This window comes from Macaca thibetana, chromosome 1 (genome assembly GCF_024542745.1).
Source record: "Macaca thibetana thibetana isolate TM-01 chromosome 1, ASM2454274v1, whole genome shotgun sequence".
NCBI lineage: Eukaryota > Metazoa > Chordata > Mammalia > Primates > Cercopithecidae > Macaca > Macaca thibetana.
This window is the reverse complement of record NC_065578.1, coordinates 148,694,936-148,711,075: the sequence shown is the minus strand read 5'-3', so window position 1 is coordinate 148,711,075 and position 16,140 is coordinate 148,694,936. Positions and strand designations below refer to the sequence as shown.

At 40.9% G+C, this 16,140-nt stretch overlaps 1 protein-coding gene across 1 annotated transcript in view; it reads right to left on the bottom strand.

Moving 5' to 3' along the window:
• PTPN14 (protein tyrosine phosphatase non-receptor type 14) overlaps positions 1 to 16,140 on the bottom strand; it is a 203,077-nt gene that overhangs the window by 114,867 nt on the left and 72,070 nt on the right. The window contains exon 2 of the mRNA XM_050761587.1: positions 2,656 to 2,983. Within this exon, the coding sequence (XP_050617544.1) occupies positions 2,656 to 2,829 (174 nt within the window). The 5' untranslated portion in view covers positions 2,830 to 2,983. The remainder of the gene's footprint in view (positions 1 to 2,655; positions 2,984 to 16,140) is intronic.

The window sequence follows — 16,140 nt, the reverse complement described above, 5'->3', positions numbered from 1 at the left end:
GCAAAGGAAGAAAAGTATCAGATTACTCTATCTGATCCTTTAATTCAGGAGTATCTAGAGGATTGATTCACAAAAGGGCACAACTTCAATGTTGTCTGTCATGGAAGGAAAGCACAAAATTCAAAAAGAAAGTGATTTGGTCGAATGCGGATGCACCCATTAGGGCATGTCAAAATAAAGTCGGTATTAAACGCAAACCCCACCTCAGCAACGGAATGTCAATCACACTATACACACACTTGGCACTGCACTGCTTTATTCTTTGCGATAAGGTAGTTGTGGGATGACCCAGGGTTGACTTTTGCCTTCTCACTGAGAAAAACAATAGTCTATTGAAAGCCATTATTACCATACACATCTCCACACACCATTCGTTATAAACTCTAGCTTGACCTGGTGATTTGGAGCGATGCCTTCTCAGCCCCCAAAATGTTGGCTGCTCTTTCACATCCTTGAATCTTTGATAATCCAGTTCCCCACACTAAAGACGATACGGCCTTCTTTTCTACCTGCTGGATTCAAACATATCCTTCAAGTCTTGGTTCAGAGTGAAGGCTTTGTTCATCTTCCATCAACTCTTTCTCTTTCACCAGCAAGACTGCAGTGTTCAGTGGGCTGGACTGCACACTGCACAACACTAAGGACAGCCATCGCCTTTTGGGCCTACCCCTGCATTCTATTTTAGCTCGGACCACATTCAATATTCACTGTTTATTTAAAGGCTGGACTCCCCTACTGTTGTGTGCATGTCTTGAAGGTAAAATTGTACCTTATTTATCTTCATTTCACCAAGTTCTAAAAAAGTGTCTGGCACAAGATGTTCAATATTTTCTTTAACAAAAAATGAGTTTTTTTAAAGTTGTTTATTAAGACTCTCAAATTTGAACAATTATACATTATTAAACGCAGCACTATATATTTTCCATACAGGAACTCTTTTAATATTTGCAACAGCCCTATGAAGTCAGCATTATTATTCCCATTTTATAGGTAGGAAACTTATGCCTTGAAAGATTCGGTAACTTTTCCATTGTCACCCAGCTAATAAATGACAGAAGAGTAAGCTGAACCCAAGACCAAATTCCAATGCCTATACTTGTAACTACTTAACCCATGCTACACTGTCCCCCGACGCATGTGAGGAATAATTAGTTGCTCTAATTTGAGTGACTGAAAGTACTTAAAAGTAAAAATACTAATTTTCTATAAGAACTTAGACAAGTCTCTTCCCCAACCAGCATTTAAGTTTTTCCTTTATGCCCATGCACATATGCAAATGTGTGTTTAAATGTGTGTACCCTAATGTGTTACCAACGAGAAAAAGACAGCCAGCTACCAATCAACAAGATGAGAACATTTCACACATTTATTCTATTGTGGCAGTTGCCAAGCTACTAATACATACCTCCATTGTCCAAGACAGTCTCCTGCACAGAAAAATATACCTAAAAGGAATACCTGATCACTGAAACCAAAGTATAAACACAAAGAACAGCAGGAGACAGATGCATTGCAGGTGAAAGTTTCTCAGAGAAAAACAGCTAGCCTGTGGAAGATGCCTTTAGAAGGGACTTTCAGAGCAGGAAAGGGGAGAGGAAGATCCTCCTGGGCCCCAACTCCTTTGTAAGCAGGTGGAGAGAGGTCACATGCGATCACTTCCAACAGTGATTGCCACCCCTCTTCTGTCATCGAGGTCCTGGGCAATGCTGTCACTTGGACTCTCCAAGAGCCCAGGGACCTAGGACAATGACATACAGCTTTCCCTTGCCCTCAGGAAGGTCTGAGTCTCAGGAGCTTGCAGTCATTCAGTACTGGCAGCCACTCAACCAGACCACCTTCCCCACTGATCAATAAGTCAGACAGCTCTCAAGACACAGATGCTGAAGTGTGGATTGCTCACAAAAGTCTCTTGTCCTGAATGTCTGCACGACTGAAAAAAGAAGGGCTTGGCTGTCATAAACAACTGCTCTGAAAGTCCCTTCTAAAGAATGATAGCATGACTTTCTTAGTGGTCAGCCCTGCTTTTGCTTAAAAGTCATTTCACAGACAGCATGAAGGCAACGAGGGCTGTGAGGAATCTTAAAAGGAACAAAACCTCTGTTTTACAGGCTCCCACAAAAAGCCTCACTGGTCATGCTCACTCTAAATGCTTTTTCTCTTTATTTGGTGGGGTTTTTTTTTTTTTTTTTAGAGGAAAATACAGAAACAACTAAAAAAAAAAAAAAAAAAAAAAAAAAAAAGGCAGCTGCATGCATCCGTATGTGGGCGTTTTTCTCCTTAATGTGCAGCCAGAATGCCAAAATACCAGCTACCCACTCAGTTGTTTTAAAGAGAGAAAATGACTTTGGTAGGGAGAGTCTCTCATTTTCAACTCCCCCAAAATCTCTTCCCCAGCTGAAATAAAAGGAAACCTGCCACGCCATGCAGCTCTAGGCGTGGTTCACATCAGCACGAATCTCCCCATCCAATGACGGATAAGATCACAGCCATGCTAAGAATAACAGGATTCTTATAAACACATTGTCGCTTAGGCCAAAAAACATGACAGATGCCAAGAAACAGATGGCTGGTCCCTTTGGTGAGTTCTCCTTCACATACCCAACACGCATGCATGCGCGCATGCGCACACACACACACCCCCCCCCCCCCCCTTACCTCTCGCAGCTCCAGCCTCTGGGCCACAGCCTCCAGGCATTCTTGCCCTGTGCTTTCCACCGACAGCGTGCACTCGATAACATTGCTGTCCAGCAGGCGAATCCGTGTAACAAAGCAGTTCTTGCTCAGGACGTTGTAGCGCCGTGTCCGGCGGAGCTTCAGACCAAAAGGCATGGCTATGTGGTCCTCGGACGCCGCCCTCCTATCCTGGCGCACACGCCCCTGAGACGGCCTTAACAGTTTCGTGACTGGAAAATTACACTATCACCTGTGCTCCTCCAGGTAGGGAAAAGGGTGTCCATGCCCAGTGTGGCCCTCTGGAAGATAGCTGTAAATGCAAAAGAAACACCACGGTCATACTCCAGAAGGGACCTGTCAATGGTACCATATTCCACACACACAGAAGCGCACACCCCCTGCCAACAGATCACCATCCAGATTTGATAAGCTGCAAGTTCTGGAACTCCTAAGTGTCTTGGCAGAGCCCATGCCCTATGCCTTATCTTACAAGGGTGATACGATAAAAGCTACTTTACAGTTGAAGAAACGAAGGTTCAAAGAGATTAAAGAATTCATTCACAGGTGCACAGTGTAAATGGCAAAGCCAGAATTTAAACCAATGTCTACATAACTTCAGTTCACATGCTTTTTTCACTATGCAATACGGTCCACTCAAGAAAGTGCTAGGAGGCTGGGCGTGGTGACTCACGCCTGTAATCCCAGCATTTTGGGAGGTTGAGGCCGAAGGGTTACTTAAGCCCTGGAGTCCAAGACCAGCCTGGACAACACAATGAGACCCTGTCTCTACAAAAAAAAAAAAAAAAAAAATTAGCCAGGCATGATGGCATGTGCCTGTAGTCCCAGCTACTTGGGAGGCTGAGATGGGAGGCTCTCTTGAGCCTGGGAGGCCAAGGCTGCAGTGATCCATGATCATGCCACTGCACTCCAGCTCGGGCAACAGAGTAAGATTCCGTCTCAAATAAAAAATAAAATAAAATAAAATACAAATTAAAAAGCCCACTAGGAGTGGAACTTGAACACTAGTGTTTTGCTTTTTAAATTTCCAAATATATTGTCTCATTCCAACTTCATGAACAACCCTATGGTGTCTATTTTACAGATGAAAGAAGTAAAGTTTAATGACTTAAGTGCCTCACTGAATTTAAAATTTGATCTTGTTCCTCCTCACTCTTTGCAACACTGCCTCTTTACTTTTATTAACATTATTTACTTTTATTTTCATGTCTGATGTAAACACTTTATTATTTACTTAGAATGAATGATAAAGTGGTGGGAATATGCATTTAATATAATCTTTTTTTTTTTTTTTTTTTTTTTGAGACAGAGTCTCACCTTGTTGCCCAAGCTGGAGTGCAGTGGTGCAATCTTGGCTCAGTGCAACCTCCGCCTCCCAGGATCAAGAGATTCTCCTGCCTCAGCTTCCCAAGTAGCTGGGATTACAGGCACCCGCTACCACACCTATTTTTATTATTATTATTTTTAGTAGAGATGGGGTTTCACCATGTTGGCCAGGCTGGTCTTGAACTCCTGAACTCATGTGATCCACCCGCCTTGGTCTCCCAAAGTACTGGGGTTACAAGTGTGAGCCAACACACCTGGCCAGCTACTTCCATTTTTTTTTTAATGGAAAGAGATGAATTCTTCAAAGCACTTAAAAATCACAACTCTGTCCTTTTTTCAACAAATATTTAGACAGATGTGGGGAACCACCCATTATCATCTTGTCCCTTTACAAAATCTTGATGCAAAATCCTGTAACCAAATCACAGATAATTTAACTTACTATTATAGTAACAAGCCTTATTGACACTCTGATGTCCCACCAAATGAAAATGATGACATTATTGCCATGGATAACACGAGAATAAAATAACAACAAAAGTGGCCTTATTGCTCCACCCTGAGCCAGCAATCTTGCTGGGAGGCTCATCACACTTGTCTTTCAAAGAAGCCAGAAATGTCCAGAAAGCTTTTCTGTCCAAATGTTCTGTTCTCCATTAAGCCCAACGGACTATCTCTTGCTCATCTGATTGTTTTGTTAACTAGATTCAGGCAGGATTTATACTCTTCATCCATCTGCCGACACAGAATTACCCCCTGAGCCCGAAGACACTTGGATGTACAAATAGGAATAGCTACTACTTGTAGGAATTCTTAAATTAATAAATAAAATGGCTTCAATATTTACAAACCACTCCCTGCCGGTCCTCATGCCTCACAGAGGTTGTCAGGGTATAACCCTGCAACACAGCAAAACACACTCCCCAGCCTCCCACTGCAGGTCTTTGATACTTGCCGTGGGCACATTCCTTAACATGACAGGTATATGTTTTATGATGGCTTAAAATACATATGCTAGAAACTCTGGCTTGGTAAAATATATTAACATTTCTAAATCACTTTATGTTGGCAGAGTATCATGTTTACCTCTAAGGTAAGCCAGTCTGATCTCTTGATAAGTACAGAAAAGAATATGAAATGACCCACCCACCCCCAACCCCAAGAAAAACAGCGGGGGGAGCCAAATTCAAATATATAGCCCTTAGGTGTTTACTACTCATGAATTTCCCTCAACTTATTAAAGCACAGAACAGAAGAGGCCAATATTCAATTCCTGCATTAACCAGAGAGCCTCAAACAGAGAAAAATATTTGCTCTGTGGGCACAAGCCACATTTCTATTCCTGAGCCAGGCACTTTACATTTGGGTGTGTGTCTCACTGTAAACACCTAGGAAAGAATGTGGCTGGCTTGGTACACACTGCTCCCAGCAAAAACAACCTCTACTACATATTCTATGGGACATCATTCGCAATGCATAACTAGTGAAATAAAAAGCAAACTTTAAACAACATGTATAGATGACTGCAATTTTTATGATAAACAAAAACACAGAAAAAGGAAAGAATGTAAGCTCGGCAAAATTATTATCTCAGAGCTACTTGATATTAAATAGAATTCTAACCTTGTATATTTCTATTTCTAACCTTGTATATTTCTATTTCTAACCTTGTATTGTTCTAGCATCTTACAGCTGTCTTACATTATTTTTGTAAATAAAGATTATTTTAAAGTACATTATCTACTGAAAATGGTGTATCAGGAGCAATGGCCTTATATTCATGGCTAGCAGATAATCTGGTAATATATCTCCTAGAAAATACATATTTTGATTTCTAAAAGACTTTTAAAATCTCCAGTTGACAAAAATACTTGCAAGATATGGTATCAACAAAATGTTATAAGAAAACTGGTCTGATCCTTTTAAAAGTCAATGTCATGAAACAAAAATTGAGCATGGGGAGGGGGAGGTAGTACAGGCTGCTTCAGAGTAAAAGAGATTTAGGAATTATGAAAACGAAATGTAGTGTGTGAACCCTGATTAAATCCAGGTGTGGAAAAAAAAAATACCTGTAAAAAATACAGATAATTAGGAAAGTTTGAAATAGAAAATAGAAATTAGATGACATTAATGTATTTTTATTAATTTTCTTCAGATTTTGATAGAATTGTGATTATATAGGAGAATAGACAGAATTGTGTTAAGAGATGCCAGTGGATATATCAGGGTTTATAAAAAAAAGTCATGATGCCTGTAACTTACTTTCCAATGTTTTTTTGAAAAACCAACACACAGCTGGGTGCGGTGGCTCACGCCTGTAATCCTAGCACTTTGGGAGGCCAAGACAGGTGGATCACCTGAGATCAAGAGCTTGAGACCAGCCTGGCCAACATGATGAAACCCCGTCTCTACCAAAAATACAAAAATTAGCCAGTCATGGTGGTGTGTGCCTGTGATCCCAGCTACTCGGGAGGCTGAGGCAGGAGAATCGCTTGAACCCAGGAGGCGGAGGTTGCAGTGAGCTGAGATGGCACTATTGCATTCCAGCCTGAGCAACAGAGCAAAAAATCCACCTCAAAAAAAAAAAAAGAAAAAGAAAAGAAAAGGAAAACCAACACATACACCATACACACATAAGCACATCTATAAATTCAAAGTTAAAACAAATACACAAAATGTTAACAGTTGTTGAATCTAACTGTGAGTATACAGACATTCACTCTACTGTTCTTTTAGGTTTTGTATATACCTAAAAGTTTTCATAATCAAAAGTGAAAAAGAAGGCAATCCTTAGTGCAGGTAGTAAACATGCTCACACCTAATCACTGCTGAATTTAAACGATGCTGCCTCTTTCTACGGACTTCTCTGATCCTTAGTATCACAGGTAGTCTGTTCTGTCTGAATTCCCACAGCCATTGGTGCTTATTTTAACATACTAATCTAGCTTATGTTAAAAATATCAGCACATTTTGACACTAAACTCCCTCAGAGTTAGAAACACATTTTTTTCACCTCTAACACACACATCATTTACCTACATTAAAAGTTCATGACATTTTCACCCAGGACTTGCATAGCCACAGAGCTGTGCTTCTGGAAAGAACTTTCAGGCACTCATTTAAGACATCTCTTACCTTTAGGAATGGCTACACCTAAATTATCCCAGGTAAACAATCTGCTTGACACTAATCTATAATAATAGGATTAGAGAAAAAGATCTCTTAGTCCTTTTCATTTCAATATTTTTATTACTCTGTGAATTTATCCACTACTTTTAAGTTCTCAAAAAAGCCATAGCACATATGTTAAAATTCCATCTTTTACCCATCCACACAGGCACAGAGCTCTACCTCAAATGTAACTCAGCTCCCTGCTATATTTTATGCCCAATAGGAATACCTCTGCTTTGTCATTAGAACAGGGAGTAAAATATCTACTATAAAGTAGACTTGATGTGAAATCCACTCTAAGCATCTCCTTTCTGTTAAATAGTCGGGCTCCTGGAACCTTTCCAACTTTCCCCATGTGGCTCTCTGGGGCCCCATCATATTCATTTGATCACATATACATTATAAAACCTGGAACTAAATGCCACATGCTCATAGGAATGTCACATGTTTAGACACTTTAGATTTTCCTAATAAAAACTTTTTCAAAAGAGTTATCTCTTATAACTCTTGAAAAATGAGGGCTCTTTATAGAGCCCTCATTCTATTTACTGTAAGTTCTACTTTTTTAAGAGAAAGGTCCGTTAAAAATAAAAAGTCAAAGAGTCAGCCCTAATGGAAACTATGACTTAGGGTGCTAGAGATGTGCCAATTTAGGTTCAATAACTGTAACCAAGGAACCACTCTAGTGGGGGATGGTGATAGTGGGGGAGCACGGGGAAAGGCGGGGGTATGTGGGAAATCTTTAAGACTTCCCTTCAATTTTGCCATGAACTTAAAAGTGCTCCCAAAAATCAAGTCTATTTTTTAAAATAAACAGAAATAAGCTACTTAATAGTTCTATTGACCTATTCTTTAAGAACATATCTAATAAATACTATTAAGTTGCAACTCTTGCTGAGACCCAGTCATAGAAATTAAAGAAACTATACAAATATGGCAGGCCAAAGTGGGAGGGTCACTTAAGTCCAGGATTTCAAGAACAGCCTGGGCAAAATAGCAAGACTTTGACCCTACAAAATAAAAATAAAAACAATAGCTGGACATGGTTTTGTGTACCTGCAGTCTCAGCTACTTGGAAGGCTGAGGCAGGAGGATCACTTGAGCCCAGGAATTTGAGGCTGCAGTGAACTATAATTATGCCACCACACTCCAGCTGGGCAACAGAGCAAGACTCTATTTCTAAGTAAAATATAGATCATAAAGCTAACAATGCTGACTCCTAATTTTTTTCAATACTGTGATTTTTTTCTAATTTCAAAACAATCTTCTAACCCTCTTTTTCCTAAGAGCATCTTATAAAGAAAGTAACCTGGGACACTATTGGGGTGATGGTTATACTAAAAGCCCAGACTTCACCATTATGCAATACAGCCATGTAAAAAAACTGCACTTGGCCGGGCACGTTGGCTCAGCCCTGTAATCCCAACACTTTGGCAGGCCGGGACTAGTGATCACTTGAGGTCAGGAGTTCAGGACCAGCCTGGCTAACCTGGTAAAACCCTGTCTCTACTAAAAATACAAAAAAGTAGCCAGGTGTGGTGGCGGATGCCTGTATTCCCAGCTACTCAGGAGGCTGAGGCAGGAGAGTCACCTGAACCCGGGAGGCAGAGGTTGCAGTGAGCCGAGATTGTGCCACTACACTCCAGCCTGGGCAACGAGAGTGAAACTCTGTCTCAAAAAAAACAAAAAAAAAACTGCACTTGAGTGACCAACCGGGCCGACATGGCGAAACCCCATCTCTACTAAAAAAATATATAAAAATTGGCCAGACATGGTGGCAGGCGCCTGTAATCCCAGCTACTCGGGAGACTGAGGCAGGAGAATCACTTGAATCCGGGAGGCAGAGGTTTCAGTGAACCAAGATCGTGCCACTGCACTCCAGCCTGGGTGAGAAGAGCAAAATTCCATCTCAAAAAACAAACAAACAAAAAAACTGCACTTGAACCCCCTAAATCTATTTAAAAAATAAAAATAAAAAAAGACTTAGATTTTCACCCTTCCGTGATGAAAGTAATTCGGAATACAAAGCACGGGGGAATGACAGGGAAAGTGCAGTAAACTCTCTGAACTCTTCAGCTTCCAGGGTCTTTGTCTCAGTAAATCCACTGGAAACTGAAAGCTGAAGACTAAAGAGAGGGAAAAATCCTCATTCGACTGAAGTTGAGCCGAGGGGTTCTAAGAACCAAGGTTTACTATTAGGGAGAGGAACATGCACAAACTTTCATGCAAGTACTGGCTTTAACCAGAGAGGGGCAGAATGAATGGCAAAGTACTTATCCTCTTTTAGCCTCAGTTTACTCACCTATGAAATTAATACCTACCCCACCTATTTGTGAGAAGTGAGAAAAAAGTTCTAGTGAGCACTCAGGAAGTGTGGGCAAGTGTACTTCCTACTCTTCTCATAGTTTCAGAGTATGCTAGGTTTGCTCAAAGCATGGCCAAGGAGTTGTGTAAAGAGGAAATTGAGTACTTCACCACCTACTGTAGAGAAAGTCTTTTTAAAGGTTAAAAACGAAGGTAGGGGGTGGGGCAGCAAAGCAGAGTTTAACATGAAGCTATGACAATCCCATGGAAACAATGACCAAGTAGAATGCTGAATCATGCATTTTCTTAGTTCAACCACTGCTACCTGGTTATCCCACAAACTCAGACACCTGAAGCATAAAGGAGAAAATCTCGGACTAAATGTCCTCTGAAGAGCCCATCCTGGATGGGAAGATTTCTTATTCTAGCCAATAGCATGTGTACGGCAATCCCAACCAGTGTTGCGATTGTCCTTTTATCCCCAGGGGAAATTAATACGAAATTCCCTTGGTCTTATAAAATCCATGAGGCCGTGTCTCTACAGCTCCTGGTGTATCACAGAGTCTCTCATCCTACGATCACTCTCATGTGTGTCTCAGCTCCCCAGTCAGAGTCCTGAAGGGAAAGACCCGTATTGGAGTCAGCTTTGTGGCCTTCTATAATCATAACATGGAGCTTTATACATGGCAGGAAGTGAAATAAATGTTTGTCATTGATATGGTTTGAATACATGTCCTCAGCAAATATCATGTTGAACTGTAATTCCCCGATGTCAGAGGTGTCCAGGCCATAGGGGTGGCTCCCTTCTGGCTTGGTGCTATCCTCAGGATACTGAGTTCTTCTGAGATCTAGTTGTTGTAAAGTCTGGCACCTCCCCCGACCCCGCTCGCTCTCTTGCCCCCTCCTCTCCTGCCATATGCAACACCTGCTCCCCTCCTTCACCTTCCACCATGACTGAAAGCTCCAGGAGGCCCTCACCAGAAGCAGGGCGGATGCTGGTGCCATGCTTCCCGTAGAGCCTGCAGAAGCATGAGCCAATTCAACCTCTTTTCTTGTAAGTTACCCAGTGTCAGGTATTTCTTCATAGCCATGCAAGAACAGACTAACACAGTCATTACGAAGAAAGAATGAATCCTGAGATCACTGGGTTTTTGACACTAAGGCAGGGCAGGAGTCTCCAGCATGACCTCAGTGACCTGGAGCCTTAGATGGATTTGAGTTTTGGGTTCTTAAGAGAGGGTTAAGCTACAAAGAAAAAGGATGAGAGTCAAGTTATTCCACTCACTCATGCTTTTTCAGGGGAAAAAATTGAACTTGGGTTTCCAAAAGAACATTCCCACCACCCAAGTTTTCCTTTTCTAGCCCCCGATCTGTCTTATACTGGGGTATTCTCACAGACAGAGATTGCACATCCAGACAAGTTCCTTGCAACAAATACAATGGAACTACTGAGATGATAAAAAGTGTTTTAGTGTGCCCATGCTTGCTGAAAGCAATTTGTTGGGATATTTGCTCTGTAAACATCACATTTTAAAGGTCTTTTACATAGAATAGGCTACATTGCAAGAGAACATAGAGAAAACCTTCAGTCACTTCTAAAATTCACTTCTGAGTAGTCAATCAGCTTCCTAAACTCTAAAGTGTAAGTTTCCATCTTTACCTATGAACTGTGCATTTCCAGTATTTTGTTCTCTCATTTTTAATTAAAAAAAAAAATCTTCAAAGTTAAAAACACAAAGCAAAGAAAGACAGCTTTCTCACAATTTAGAAAAGGTCATTTGGCAGAGCAAATAAATCTTTAAATATGATGGGTAAGAAGAGGAGAGATCTTTCACAAATATCAACCAAATGCAGCATGTTCCTCTTTACTGAATTACCTGCACAGTCTATTTAGTGTTTTATTGAATTACCTGCACAGGCAAATGAAAGACAGTAGTTCAAATCCAAATCCTAAACATGGTCACCGCACTTTCTTTTTAGTCTCCATGCTATACTATGTATACTTAACTCTTTATTTTTTTCTTAAAGGTAAGTTCTGAACTTGCCAAAAGAAGCTAACTGCTATTCAATTACATCCTATATTTACCAACAGTCTTTGGAATTTCTCCAGCATTCCATATTATTACAACTCCCAAGGACATTTCACAGACCTATGTAACCTTGTTGAGGGTGTAAGAAAGGAAAAACTGATGCAGCTAGTCTGTGCTGTGTATAACCTGCATACGGCACAGCTCAGTTTTGATAGTACTAGGTCATTTTCCTAAGGAAAGGCTAAAAAAAGTGATGAGGTGGGAGGGGATGGGAAAGAATATTGAAAATGTCTACTCTTATTTTCCTTTAAAGGAAGGCAGAAAGGAAATTAGTTTTGTGCAGTGCAAATGATATTATTAGTTTTTTCTATCAATCAGTTTTAGAGCTGTACAGTACCCAAATCATATCCATACATCAAATTATTTTTAGCCAAGTAAAGCTTTTTCCGCAAGGTTTAAAACACAAGCCCCTAACTTTAGTTGCTAATGAAAATAACATCAACAACAAAGACTTTAAAAAGCACATTTTAAGATTCCATTATTTCCCTCCTAACTCACTTTTAGTCAGTGGTGAGATGGAAACTTGTCCTAAAACATATTTTCCATCTTTCTTACGCACTAACCATGTAAATGACCTTTAAGCCTTTCTAAAGCTGTATGTGAAATTGGAAAAGAAAGATTCCTGCTGTGTTATAACTCATTACAGTAATACCTCACCTATATGAAACGTGGCTACACAGCAACCTGATCTATGCAGAACACAGCCAAAAACCAAGAAATGCAGCCAAAACATCCTTTGAGCAGTTAAATATCACCAAATTCTTAATTCCAACATCATACAAAAGAACACCCTCAGTTCGTTTACTCTAACTTTAAGTACAGTTCTTTACAAGTTCCTTGACCTTGCTTCTAGCCCTTAACAGATTTCAAAGAGACAAGGGGCTGTTATTACAGACAAGCACATTGACATGGGATAAAAAATGGCAACAAGGTAGGTGACACGTAAATGATTAAAATACACACTCCAGAGCATACAAATCAGTGTCCAAAATGCCCTGTAGTAAATAGGAACAATTAAATAGTATCCAGCATAATCTGTTTAAGAAGGAAGAAAATAAATACATTTTTAAGTAAGTCCCATCCATGGTGGTTAAAAAGCCTCCATAACCCGGAAGCACTTTCACCAGATAGGTGGTTCTCTATCTTGTACATCCCTAACACTGTGAACTCTTGGGGTAAGGGGGTGGCTTCAAGAGGCAATCTTCTAGGAGGACAAGTTAGTCTGAAAAAGCTCCCCCAGTTATTGTTTTAAAAGATCATTTCTCCACCCCCTGCTTTAAGGATTACTGTCTTGAGATTTCCAGAGAGACATAATTTTCCCACAGGAAGCAACTTAGAACAGGGAAGTTTTCATTTTTGACCTTAGCGAAACTTTCTTCTGAAGGCATTCGAAGTACATCTTGAATACTTATGGATATAATAATGTTGTCTGGGATTTGCTTTTAAAATCACAGGGGTTTGGGAACTGGGTGGGGGTGCAGATGAGGCACCACTATGAGTTGACAGCCCTTGAAGGTGGGAGACAGGTATGTCAGGGGTCTCACCATTCTCTACAGCTTTGTATGTGCCTAAAATTTCCATAATAATAAGCTGGGGTTTGTAAAATAAAAAAAATTATTAAGTGATACTTTTTAAAGTAACCTGGTAAAACAGGTAACAGGGCTCACTTTTTTACATTACAAGAAAAAAAGGGTCAGAATTTTCCCTCCAAACTAACTCCTTTGTCCTTCCAAAATAGAACCTGGGTTTCACTAGATAAACGGAAAGCAATAGTTTTTCCCTTCATTATTAAAAGGCAGTAGGAAAAATTCTTCCTGTAAGTAAAATGACAAATTCTTTAAAATGTAAAGTACCACCAACTGGGCATAAAATAAAGGACTCTTCCTGGTCCAGTTTGCATAATCAATTCCATCAGAATACCTGACTCTGGTTTACTCTCAAATGAGCTTTGTCTAGTCACGCCAGGAATGCTTTGTTGTAAGACACCCCACCCTTCTTTGAGAGACGTGCAATCTGCAACTCTTCAATTCCAGTTTTTTTTGCTGTCAGTATCTATATCCACAGTGATGTATGTCCTAGAATGTCAGAGCTTATTAAACCTAAAAATTAGAATGGGAAATTCCCCACAAGTGTCAGAGCACTAAGAAGGTGATAATGAGCACCGCCATTTATGAAGCAGACACACTGATGGGGCACTCTGCTGAGCACAATCTCAACAGCCCTACGACGACAGAGCTACTCTTGCTACACCACACCATTTTACAGACTAAGGACTGAGGCTAAAGAGAGGAAATAACTTCCCCCACACTCACTCAGCCACTAAAGACAATCAAGTTCAAACCCAGAGCTCCATTTGACCCCATCTTCTTCCCCAATGAACCATGCTGATATGACACAGAAAGAGGGTTATCAGCTATGACCTTATGATATAAAAGTAACAATGACAATAGCAAGCACCCACATTCTACAAAAAACAACTGTGACATACCATCAGCAGTTTATCTTTGCTCACCCACAGTGGACATTACTCAGATATGGTGGAGGGGACCCTGAGGCTGGGACCCAATTTCAGCCCGAGGAAGCTGTATCCAGAAGGCAAGGTAGCAGAATCAGGGTCCCATCCCAGCCGTAGCACCCTGCCAGAGCCTCTTACCTAGATGGCTTATTCTACTGTGCCACTGTGTTGTGGAGTGAGAGAACCTGAGCATATCGCGTAGAACCTCTTCAAAAACCAATTTGAAAAACACAATCACAAAAGCAAATGGAAAGGTTTTCCAGCCAGAGCATACATATGACTCACTCATCAAATCAAAAGAAACTCGCTGAGGATAAACACACCTTTAGCTTGCTTAGCTCTTTTCCGGAGATATGCGCCCCGCAGGGACAGAAGTAGCCAAGGAAGAAGCACTATCCAGGAGAGACAGTTCCATGTGACCTCCCTCAGCAAAGCTTTCCACACCTTCCTTTCCCCTGTTTCCTTCCTCCCATGCCTGAGTGAGCTCCCTCAACTTCCCTCCCATGTCCAGGGTGTCACTTCCTATCTAAATAGTGAGCAGCAGCCAAGCCACTCTGCTAGCGCTCTCCATCTGAGTCTGAGCATCCAGCACTGAGCTTCCCTGGGAATGTCGCCTCATTTGCTGGTTTCTCCAGCCCCAACAGCGAGCCTCACCCAGAAGCAGTCATTTCCATGCCTAAGTCACTTACACACTGCATAACCATGGGTCCGAAGCTGGTTCGCTCCCTGAATTTCTAACATGGGGATGAAAACAGTCCCCACCACCTAGAGTTGTTGGGAGGGTTATAAGTTAATAATCTATAAATTCCTGGCACATGGTAAGCACTGTTTATGTGTTTGCCATCACTGCCGTTCTTATCCTTGCTACTTCACAGAATACTGCAGGAAGCCCAAGGAAACACACTGACTGCTAAATACCACAGCTGTAAAAATGTTTTCCCAACAAGCCAATAGTTACAGACCAGAGAATTTTTAAAGTTAAGGCTGCTTATCACAAGGAGAAAAAATATGAAACCAAAACATGCAACTACAGGTCCCACTGACTGGGAACCGTGACAGGGTGCCCAGTGGGTTTCAGATCTGTGACCACTCCAGTGAATCAGGAGTACAACCACCAAGTGGATTCTAGTGTATAATGCAATCACTTCTCCAGAGCCAAGAAGCTGAATCAGAGGGGAGAAAGAATGAAAACAGGTATGAACTAGTGTCAGCTGTTAAAGAGTTGTATAATCCCAACTGATGTAATCAAATGTTAATTACTAATAGGGAAAAACAAAGCTTCTAAACAGACATGGTCGTGCTGCTTCTTAAAGGTGTACCATGGCCACACATGCACGCACACGCACCACAAACCCATTACAATTGTTCTTTCTTCTCTCTGTCCCCTGCCTTGTAAAGACACACAACACACACACACCCCACACTACTTAAGTGGACACTTGCAACAACTTATGTTGTACGAAGTAGCTCTCAGTGACATTACAAAGAAAAAGAACCTGTCTAATGCTAGCACAGTAACTTTACTGCTGTAAAAATAATTTGTTAGCATACTATCATTCCTGTTACCATCGGTGACCTCAAAACAAGATTTGTTCAGCTGCTTGCATCAGTGCTGAGCAAGCCTGGGCCTCAAGGGACGAGATACTGCATGTGGGGATGGCTCTTCCCCTGTCTGCAACCCTGTAGGGTGTAAGCACATTAAGGAACAAGACGGCAAAGTCAGGTGCTTCAGTTTTCAAGTGGGACTCTTAGCTCTTAAAAACTGCAAGACTTAACTGTGTACAATTTCTAACAAATTTGTATCTAATAAATACAGCAAATACTACACAGTAAACCTAAGTCAAGAGACTCCTTTTGCTCTTCTGATTCACGTTTCAGAATGCTAAGAATTTCAAACCTCCCTGGGAATAAACACCATTTACTAAAATTGTTGTACATAAGAAAAGAAATCTGTGGAAAAATAAATGTGTATTTCTTCTTCAACTAGATTATAAAAGGGCAGAAAGCAACAAAGTTTTATATAGTATTTGCACCCCAAATCCC